Consider the following 10,553-nt stretch of genomic DNA (forward strand, 5'->3'; position numbering starts at 1 on the left):
CACTGGAAAATCCAGCCTCACAGGACTGATTTGTACCTCTCCACCAGAGTTGTTCCCTCCATCCCTATTCTGCAGTCCCAAGGTAGAGCCATCAGGACTGTAGGTGCTGTTTCTTTTTAGGATTTCCATTGTTAAAGTTGTCATTTGTTGCAATAAAGCTTCCATTTGTCTTTTTAGGCATGCTACTTCTGCATCTACGAACTTTTTTAGTGCTGCATCCTGCAGCTGTGTTAGGCAGGTTACTCGAGCCATTAAAATCAGATTTTTCTCATAGAGGCTGATACCAACTGTAACAGATCTATAAATGTAGTATTTGATTGAGAAAAGGTTTGGTAATAAATTTGTAATGTAATGATTGATTGAAAAGCAAGATCCGCTTCGAGGGGGGAAAATCCGCTAGAACGGGAGAAGGAAAAGAGATAACTATCTAGATAAAAAACACTACTGCGAGAGAACCATCATTATTGCAGGTAAGGGAGTTGTGGAGGTAGGGGTACAACGGATCAAGTTTTGAGAATTGAAGAATTAATAAGACCTATTCATCCTCGAACTAGTACTTCTGGTTTTACCTAATCCAATTTGATTTTATCGGTTTTCCCGATGAATTAGCAAGGTCGGGCACTTGGGAAGAAGTCGAGCTTGGAACAACAAACTGATAAATTAAAAAAAAAAAATTGTTTAAATATAAAAATGATATGCAACAAAAAATAAGAATTATAATAAAACTTATCATAGTATACATACATTATTTATAAGAATCATATTATCATATATGTTAGTGATAATATAATGGATACATAAAATTAAAATTAAAAGATTTGATATTATATTTATTTTATTTTATTTATAAGATTTTATGTTACATTAATTTTACATTATAAAATTACAATTTATATATTATATCAAATGCTATATTAATTTTATGTTTTTAGATTATTATTATACATGAATTCAAGATTATGTAATGTTATATTAATTAGCAAATTAGTATATAATATAAATAAATCATATTAAAAATTATTTATATATAATAAAGATAATATATATATAAACCGGTTTGATCGTAATGTTATATATTGCACCAAACCGGTTTTTATTTTCGTCCCCATGTGAAGGTGAAGAACATGTGAATGAAATCTCCTATTCTATGTTATGCGGTCCATTCTTAAACAAAATGGGACGATGATGTGGTAACCTTCCATTGGAGGGTATTATCTTTTATTTAAAATGTAATATGTGATATTTTTAATAATTGAATTTTCTATTAACAAGTGAAGTAATCAAAATATTTTGATACAAAGAGAAGTCAGCAGTCTGACATTTCCAAGAACCGGTAGAATTATATTAGCCATAAATGGAAGAAAAGTGGATGCTAAAGAAGCCCGGAGCTTACGATACAAATGCTAAAGCTCTAATGACTAAAACAACCCCCGCTTATATGATACAGAAATAAACCAAGCGCGTTTTCAACATTTCTTCAGACAATAGGAAAAGCACGCAAAGTCAAAATAATTATCAGACATGATGTACACAACTGGGGAACAAAAAGAAGGCAAATGAAACATGTGAGAAGACGATGGTTATACTGTTAAACTGTAAGGAGGGGGTATTTCTTGTCCCTCGAAAGTCCCAAGACCTCGGGGCCTCAGCCACCCCCAACCCAATTTCACGTTTTGTTAGAATTGTGAAGGCAGTGAGTGCTAGGGTCAAAGAAAGGGAAAAGTAAATTTAAGAGCATCTGCTATATAGCCTATTTGATAAATTGAAGCACTCAGCCAACACCGATAAATCTATTCTATCCATCCCTGTCGTGATTTCATATGACTTGTACAATCGCAGCTTGGTTCACCTGCACATAAATAAAAGGATGCAATACGAGTCAATCTATCAGACAATACCAATTGACAGCAACAAAAAATCAACAAAGAATATTATTTAGTTTTCATAAATATAATCCCCGTGACATCAGCAGATTATACCCGATAATGGGTAAGCATTCAAGCCATAACTTAGAAATATGTTTTAATTCTGTTTGAGAATGTTGAAAACAGATTTTGCAACTTTAAGTTGGCTACAGGAGCATAGGTGCATGCCCGCCCATGGGGGGCTGCAATATTTCTTAAACGTCACATCTGCTGCCAACAAGTTTCTGAATACAAGACTGAAAAGCATTAAGATAGGGGGAAGGGGCCGCCCCCCAGAGGAGGGGGGGAGAGGGAGGAGGGAAAGAAGTATGTGATTTCACGGGGAAGAGAGAAGTCTGCCACAGCACAAAACATGCAGCCACTCTAAGACAAATATAACAAGCGCAGAAAATAGTTAGGTTCTTACCCGATCGCAACCAGACCCCATATCTTTCAGGAGTTTTTGACGCTCATAGGCCTGTTGAGATCGGTTATGAATTGTAAGTCAGTGCCATCCCCTCAATATGGCGCTACCAAATTGCACAAGATTATTGTTTAAGCATTGCCAGCCACCAGGAAGTATCATCCTGACAAGAATCACATCCCAAATGTCCCGTTATAGAGATCACCAGAACTCGGTGTTCGATACTTCGAATCTTCATACCCAGTATAAAATTTATTATACCCCAGTCTATCATTTCTTAGGAGCTCTGGCATACCCAGACCATTCCCGCTTTGAATTTCATTCCAACTGTCCCATTGGCCATTAGACATAAGTGCATTTCTAGACTGTTGGAAGGACAGCTGTGCAGCAAAAGGGGATAGATTGCTCGCTTGTGATTGATCCGCAAGTCTTGTAGAAAGGCCATAAGAATTGCTACGATGAGAAAAATTATCATCCATGTCAGCAAATCTCATGTTCTGCTGCTGCGAGAGCGATCTTTGCATCAATAGCTGAAATCTGGGGTCATTTTCATAAGGATTTAATTGTGGAGGGAAAGTTGATCTCATGTCTAAGACTGGATTGTTAAGCCCATCTTGAAGTCTCCCTTCACCCACAGCCAAAATTGCGGGATCCATAAACTCAATATCCCCACTATTAACAATATTTCCAGTGGGCATCGTCTGATATGAGTTTCTCAACAAGGAGGGCGGATTGAGCAAATGATTCCCTGACAAATAAAAGAAAAAAGTAAATTACCCAATCATTTTCTTTTTCTTTTATCGGTTAAATCATTTTCAACGTGGAATAGACATGTGAAAACCTGGTTAAAGATCAGAATAAACAATATATATAAATTATGTAACTAACCAGTCATGGGGTCAAATGCCTGGTCCATTCTCTTGCTAGAGGAAAAGCCCGGTGGTGGTGCCCTGCTTGGCATAGAGAAACCAGGTGGGGCAGAAATTTGTGCCCTTGAAACACCTGAAAAAATTACAGCTGTCATTTTTTTTATAAGCAAAATTAAGGCTGTCATTAGATTGATTTCCATATGGCCTGAAGGCAGCTATCCGCGAAACTAAACAGCACAGAATGTAATTGATAGAAGATTAAATAAAAGCGGAAGCCGCAATTAGATGAAAAAAAACCCCCAACATAAATCATAGAATGTGAATCAGAAGTTCAGGAAACTAAGGAAGACTCACCAGAAAGCTTATTAGGAGTGAAAAAGGGATGAATGTTAGCAAGATTCTCAGATTCTTCAAAATTTCGGGAAGAGAAACCATTGCCAATCCCATGTTTTTCCAAATACAAATCTCTTCCACCACCATACTGGCTGAATGATCGGCTCATTGGCAATTGCTCAATGGCATTGAAAGATTGCTGTACATCAAATGGTTGACTTCTCAACTCCTCAGGCCTAGCAAAAGAAAACCTCGACTGATTATTATTTGGTGCTTTCCAGGAACCTGATATTATGTGGGAACCAGTCTGATTATCACCTTCCTTAAAAAACTTAGCCAGATTCTGAGGGGATCCCAATGACTCATCCCATGGGTCACAGTCCAATGATAATATATTTGAGATTATACTGCTCTCTCCTTTATCTACAGCAGCATTGCCCTCCTTATTCGTCACACCACTCAGGAATCTCCCCATTTGCTGCCCTTTATCTTCATTTGGATGCAAAGAGGAATGCTCCAAGTTCATATCCAAACCAGGGGCATTGTTCAACAAGTTATCAGGGAAACCATTAGATATCACTGAAATGCTAGATGAATGTAGAAGCAAACGGTCACTGACCCTATTATCCACAGATATCGGACGATCGGCATTTAAACTAAGTGCACCATAATCCTCACCATGCTGAAGAGGATGAGACCTTGAAACATGGAGCGAATTAGCCAAATTGGTTAAATAAGTAGACCTACTTACAACTTCTGGGTCCTTGAGTCTCTGACTCTCAAAAGATAGTATATCATCTTCAACTTCAGAAAATGTATCTTGTAATACTCGAGTATGTGAATCTGATATCCAGTCAGACTGTTCTCTTGATGCACACACCCCATCGATGGAAGGTGCTTTCCCAACAGTTGAGATTAATAAAGATTCTGTATGTTGCTCAGCATAATCTTGCTGCAACCTTTGACTTCCAGGTTCTTTAATCAAGACACAATCAAAAAGTGAACTATTAGGTCTGATTGCAACAGAATGTTCATCTCTGGCAATTCTATCAATACTTATTGAAGATATATCAGAGCATAAGTTCTGAATCTGTCCATCACTGGCAAACCCTAATTTTTCAGTGGTAGAACCACAGGACTCCTCAGTATAAGCAGAATTTGTAACCTCTGGTGGCAGACTAATACCTCTATCATTGTCCTCAGATGCTGGTGGACAAGAAAACTCACTGCTTAATGTTAACGAACATGTTCCATCTGGCGTGGCAACTTTCTCGGATGAATTGGTTGGAGAATCTGTAATTATATGCTGTTTCAAAGTGTTTAATGATTCCAGTTTACTGGTTGGATTTACAGTTTGAATATCTTCATTCAATGTTGGCCTCTTTGCAGCATCACTATGCAATGAGGAAGCCTGAGTTATGCCTGTAACTGCTGATGTAAATGACAATGTACTAGCAGCTGTGTCGGGGGTCTGCTTAGAAGGTCCATTTGTACTTGCTATACTGGAAGCTGGTAGATGGCCATTAGTAGCTCGCATTCCCCTGGTACAAATAATACAAATTTGAGTACTAGCAATTGTCACAAACAAAATAAAGGACAATATTTGGTGCATACCATGAGGCCGCAGCAGGAAGAGCTACAGATCTACCAGAACTTCCATTCGGTGGAGAACTTCTAACAACACTTGCAATATTCTGCTAGATAAATGGAATCAAATCATGACATTTATAGAGCTTAGTATTCAAGAATATCGTAAGTTTAAAACGTTTTTAAAAAAGCATGGGTTCCGCAAATCCATAGTACTACAATATTGTAAGTGACACAGTTCACTCAATCACAGGTTGCTTAAACTTAAGATGAGACTCATACATCTCAATTATAAAACTGAGCCTCTCAATATCCCTTTTCAATGTAAATATTGGATATCTCACTATCATTAATGTTAGATATCTCTTGCATTTGTATCTCTCCGGTATTTTGGCCCCAACCATTATTCTGAAAAACAAAAAAGCATCATCGATCCTATCCAATTTATTATACTTACTTAGGTATGTGTTCATTGTCACGAGCCGATAAGTCATTTTCCATTTCCTAGAAGAAAATGAAGTGTACATGTAATATGTGGTATAAGGTGTGTGTACCCAATCTTAGAGAGACATCCATCCAACAAAAAAGTAAGGAGTGAAAAATTCACACCCACATACAACTATAGGAATGATCATTAAAAATGGGAAGTCACAACTCTTCTTCTCTCATACACCAAAAACAGGTACCAGTCCAACAATAGGAATGTTGGGAACATCTGATACATATTGTGATATAATGGCATGCAAAAGCAGTCCTTCCAAGTGTATTGAACTGTGTACCTAACATAGATCAATGTGATAATGACAAAAATAGAGTAAAATCCCTCTGCAATATGTTACTTTAGTGTAAAGCAAACTGCCTATGACAGCAGTTAAGTGAAATGCATAACTTATGGCATCTGGTCTTACACTAGTAGTTTTGACAATGGGCTTTCCAGTTGAAGTGGAACTGTTAATATAATATTCATCTGGTGGTGGTGGTAACACATTCCCCGAACGCCGCTGCATATTGTTTGTGGCACCAGTAATTTGTTGAACTCGACTCCTTTAAAACCACTATGTAAGTTAATTAATCTTCCTATGAAGACACCATGTAAAGATCAAGCAAAACAAAGCAAAAACATTCAATCGAAATATTTTTGTAAGATCAATACCCAATACATGTTATATCAAAATTTCAAATCCAATACAAGCAATTTCATATTTAAAATTCTCTTCAAACATTGAAACTCCAACTTCATATGCTATCTTTCCCAATAACGCGCAATTTCTATTTAGAAAAAAAAAACAAAAAAACATGACTTTAAGATTTTACAGATGCTAATCTTATTTTAGCCATGCCACCGGTGGAATTTCCATCGTGTCAATTAACCAAATCCAGAAATGGTCAAGGTTCCTCATCTTTTCTGATGTTTAGGTTTCACATATATATAGTTTTTTTTTTTTTTCACATATACATAGTTATTGCCATAATGAGGAATGTTTTTAAAAGACACCATTGGACGAGACCAGAGACCAGATTTCTTTCAAAACCAAGGTGCTTGTAACCAATCACATGAAAATTTCATTGTGCATTGTTAATCACAATTTCTATCAAAGAGAGAGAAAGTTGCTGATGCACGCTCACACTCAATTAGCTCTTGCTACAGTATCCTCGGAAAATCACAATAAATGGGCATTACCTAAGTGACACCAAGCTAATAACAAGAACAAGGCTTCTAAAAACAAAAATATCACATGCACAACTTATACATTTACCTTGTATATGCTGAAATTATTTCATCTTTAGAGAAACTATCCTCTTGGGGACCAATCTCATGCAAATAGAGACAATCTGTATTGCTGCAAGGCTGCACCAAATATACGTTCCGTACTCAATTGGATGAAAAATTTGGCTTACATGACAACTAAAAAGCAAACTAATAAACCAAGAAAGGATGCATACCACATTTCTTAGCCAAGCATGACAATACTTTGTGGTTCCAAAGCAAGCCCTAGCACATACTCCCAGGGTTATTGAGATTATAACTAAAATGATGCATTGTCATAAACCACCCACTGGTAATAGAAGTACATTTCAAGAAGCATCAGCATGCATATACCTTAAGGATCTGCCATCCAAAATAAACCCATGTACATTTTGAATACAACGAATAGCTTCCTCCTCTTTGGAATAGGTAATATATCTGGATACATGAGCATTTAGTAAGTACAATACTAATTACCTGTGAACAAAGGTAATCAAAACAATGTTATAAACCAAATAACTCAAAAATCCCTATAAAACAGGATCGCCGAAAAACGAAAAGGCAAACACTATGAAAGGATACTATAATGGGAAGGCAAAATAATAGTACAAATGTATGCAATTAAATTCAAACGACATTTTACACTTTGAAGCATTAGTAACACAAAATTAAAAATATCCAACAAGACAGACGAACATTCGGTGCATCATGCATTGAGTAACCAGGCAAAAATAGAATATATGAAACTTACACACTACATGTACTGTTTGGAAATTGTTGAATTACACCAGCCGCTGTCCGAGACATGGACACTTTTAGAACCTTACCATACTGACCAAAATATTCACGGTGTTGGAGAAGCTGCATAAACATTAAAATATACTCATGCATGCCTCAAAAGAAATCAACCACATAATGAATAGAGATTAGAGAGAGGAAAGAGAGAGGCTACATCTTCGTCTGCCAGATTTAAAGGCAAGCCAATTATGTAAACAAGGTTCCGTTGAATCACGCGAACACTGCTGAGTTGCTTCCGTCCCTCAGGCGGTTTGGATTTAGCCTTCTGGCACTTTTTCCTATCCATACTGGTTTCAGCCACCATCCTGTTGAAGAAAATAAAATGAAAGCAGAATTACAAATACTAATAAAGATTCCATACCAGCAACAAATACTGTTCATAGAATAACCACCTCTCACAGTTTGCAGCCATCCCAACAATCTTTACTTTGTCATAAGGGGAGCGACAGGCAGGACACCGCCCCTCCGTCTCATCCCTTTCAGCCATATCCAGGATGTGATGCCAGCACCAAACACATATCTGTATGTAAGTGGACAAAGGTTCAGACGATAATTAAGACAGCAAATATTAATATGGTTGACACTAGAAATGTAGACGCAGCTAGTTCATCTACAAAATTAAGACATATTTTGTATAAACTCGTCATACTATAAGAATTACAAAGCAGCAATTCTATAGTATCACAACCACGACCAAGAGAATGGAGAAAGTGCAACATATTCTTCAAATTCATCCCACGCATGCTTCATTTATAGCTGGTTCTGCAGCTAACATGATGAAAGGAAAATGTATTGCACGAGCACGGGATAAAGATGCACGTGATTGAACCTCTGTAGTGAACAACGATCAGAAAAGGAAAAACAACTCGATGTACTTGTTAAAATATATACTCCAATAAATAAATTTAATCTACTCTGTCAAAAATCGTCTACAAAATAATAATAATAATAATAATAATAATAATAATAATAATATACAGTCTCAAACCTCATAACCACATTTACATGGCTTCAACTGCTGATCAGTCAAATCCATCTCTTCTGCGCAGAGAGGACAAGTCTTTTCTCCCCCGTCACTCATGATTACCTGAAACAATCTGAAGAAAGGAATAAAAAAAAATGATGCTATGCAATCAACAAGAAGTTCACCAGCATGCCCAGAACAAATACTAGAATGAATATAGCATATATGCAAATAAATCATTAAGCTGGTTTCGGTAGATGGTAACAATTGCGAATTTTAAACCTTCGAAAGACCAAGGTAAGTCTTCACCTCCTTTTTAAAAAGATATGGAATTAGATACACAATTTACAATCTAACTTTCCTTTCCCTTCAATAGTTTGATAAAGTATTAACGACAAAGGCAGAATTTGACAGCCAGAACTTACAAATACATACCACTCATCAAGCAATAACAACTTCACAGAAACATAAAAGAAAAATAAGTGAAACCAACCCAAATATTACAATAACAGTAGAAAACATCAAATCTAACCAAAATACATTTGCAAACCACTTGTGAGTCGCGACGTTCCTTTGAAAAAATCCAAATTCACATCCTAAAAGCCCTAACCATTCAACGTATCAGCATTTTGCGGCTAACTGTTAAAAATTAAAAATATAACGATAATCCAAAAATCGATCAAATAAATATCGCCTCAAAGATTCCACAGATCATTCAAAGAAATCATACAGGAAAAATCTCCCCATATTAAACTATATTAAATAAGTTACTAGATATAAAATATATGACCTACTTTCTAATTAGAGTCGTTGACATGCAGGACACAAAATCCGAGCCAAACAAGTAAACGGACACAAATCGGGAAATGAGCGTAACATACAAACATCTCCAATTGTCCCAAAATATAGATGAAAGCAGATTGAGCTTTGGAAAACAAAACCAAAAAAAGGGGGATAAAATTGGGGATCTTAGAAAGAAAGAGGAAGGATCCAGGACTGGGATTTGAGATTCAAGCTGAAGGACTTACACAGTTGAGGGATCGAGAAGAGGAACGAATCAGCGAGGATGAGAATGTGTGAGAAGCGCACGATAGAGAAGGAGAGAACCACAAGAGAGGCCTATCGGAGTCCCCACAGAGAGAGAGAGAGAGAGTGCTGTTGTGTTTGATGGCTTTTTCTTTCTTTTCTGCTCTGCGTCGCTGTCATTTATAAATATTATCGCACAACTTTTCCACTTACATGCCCTGGGGTTTTGTCATAAAAAAAATATAGTTATAAGTATGATTGTGTATTAATTTATATATTAATATGATGTAATTAGTCAAAAAATAAATTTTATTAAAAACAGTATTAATTTAAATTTTAAATATGAATGAATCAGTATTGGTATACAGATTAGCACGCGACTATACTTGTATATAACAAAACTCTTTGTCTTAACTCTGGGTATGTGGTTTCGATTTTTCGGATTTGGTAATCGGGTTTTCCAGTGTTGGATATCTCCAACTAGAGGAGGGCTCCGACTCCATCAGAATCGGATTGGCAATTTCAACCTCCAGGCGTCGAAGGAAAAAAAATTTCTGACTTCGATTCCGAACGGAGTTGGGATTCCGATCGGAATATATTTGGGCTTTGGCCCACCTCTGACTCTGAAGGCCCAATTCCAACTCCGAAGGCCCACCTTTGAAAGTTCATACTCAATACTAGGCTCAACTACCTAAATAACATAAATACAAATGACATTGATTAAACAGTCATACATTACACAACTAAAGAGTAGTAAATTAATAATTAAACAATAACAAAGTCTTGATTCTTGAACATCGAAAAATGAAAAAAGTCTTGATTCTTGAAGTTGAAGCTAGTAGCCACTACCATTCAGTATTTGTTCTCATAATGTTTTATCTGCAAAATAATACATATGAAA

The 10,553-nt window shown here is 36.4% G+C and overlaps 1 protein-coding gene across 3 annotated transcripts; it reads right to left on the reverse strand.

Moving 5' to 3' along the window:
* Nucleotides 1-1,415: 1,415 nt before the first annotated feature.
* LOC122291894 lies at nucleotides 1,416-9,813 on the reverse strand. 3 transcript variants are annotated; one of them, XM_043099933.1, is made up of 14 exons: nucleotides 9,655-9,813; nucleotides 8,651-8,759; nucleotides 8,055-8,182; nucleotides 7,817-7,967; nucleotides 7,616-7,725; nucleotides 7,219-7,302; nucleotides 7,062-7,110; nucleotides 6,875-6,966; nucleotides 6,026-6,161; nucleotides 5,145-5,224; nucleotides 3,552-5,071; nucleotides 3,217-3,330; nucleotides 2,332-3,076; nucleotides 1,416-1,849 (listed from the first exon to the last, which is right to left on the reverse strand). In XM_043099933.1, exons 2-13 carry the CDS (start codon nucleotides 8,741-8,743, stop codon nucleotides 2,502-2,504), a joined length of 3,132 nt encoding a protein of 1,043 aa, XP_042955867.1. In that variant the 5' UTR covers nucleotides 8,744-8,759; nucleotides 9,655-9,813; the 3' UTR covers nucleotides 1,416-1,849; nucleotides 2,332-2,501. The 3 variants fall into 3 exon arrangements, with proteins under 3 accessions (XP_042955867.1, XP_042955865.1, XP_042955866.1); XM_043099931.1 differs by having other exon boundaries at nucleotides 5,145-5,227; XM_043099932.1 differs by having other exon boundaries at nucleotides 5,145-5,227; nucleotides 8,651-8,749; nucleotides 9,655-9,806.
* Nucleotides 9,814-10,553: the final 740 nt, after the last annotated feature.

The sequence above is a fragment of the Carya illinoinensis genome, chromosome 13, assembly GCF_018687715.1.
Source record: "Carya illinoinensis cultivar Pawnee chromosome 13, C.illinoinensisPawnee_v1, whole genome shotgun sequence".
Taxonomy (NCBI): domain Eukaryota; kingdom Viridiplantae; phylum Streptophyta; class Magnoliopsida; order Fagales; family Juglandaceae; genus Carya; species Carya illinoinensis.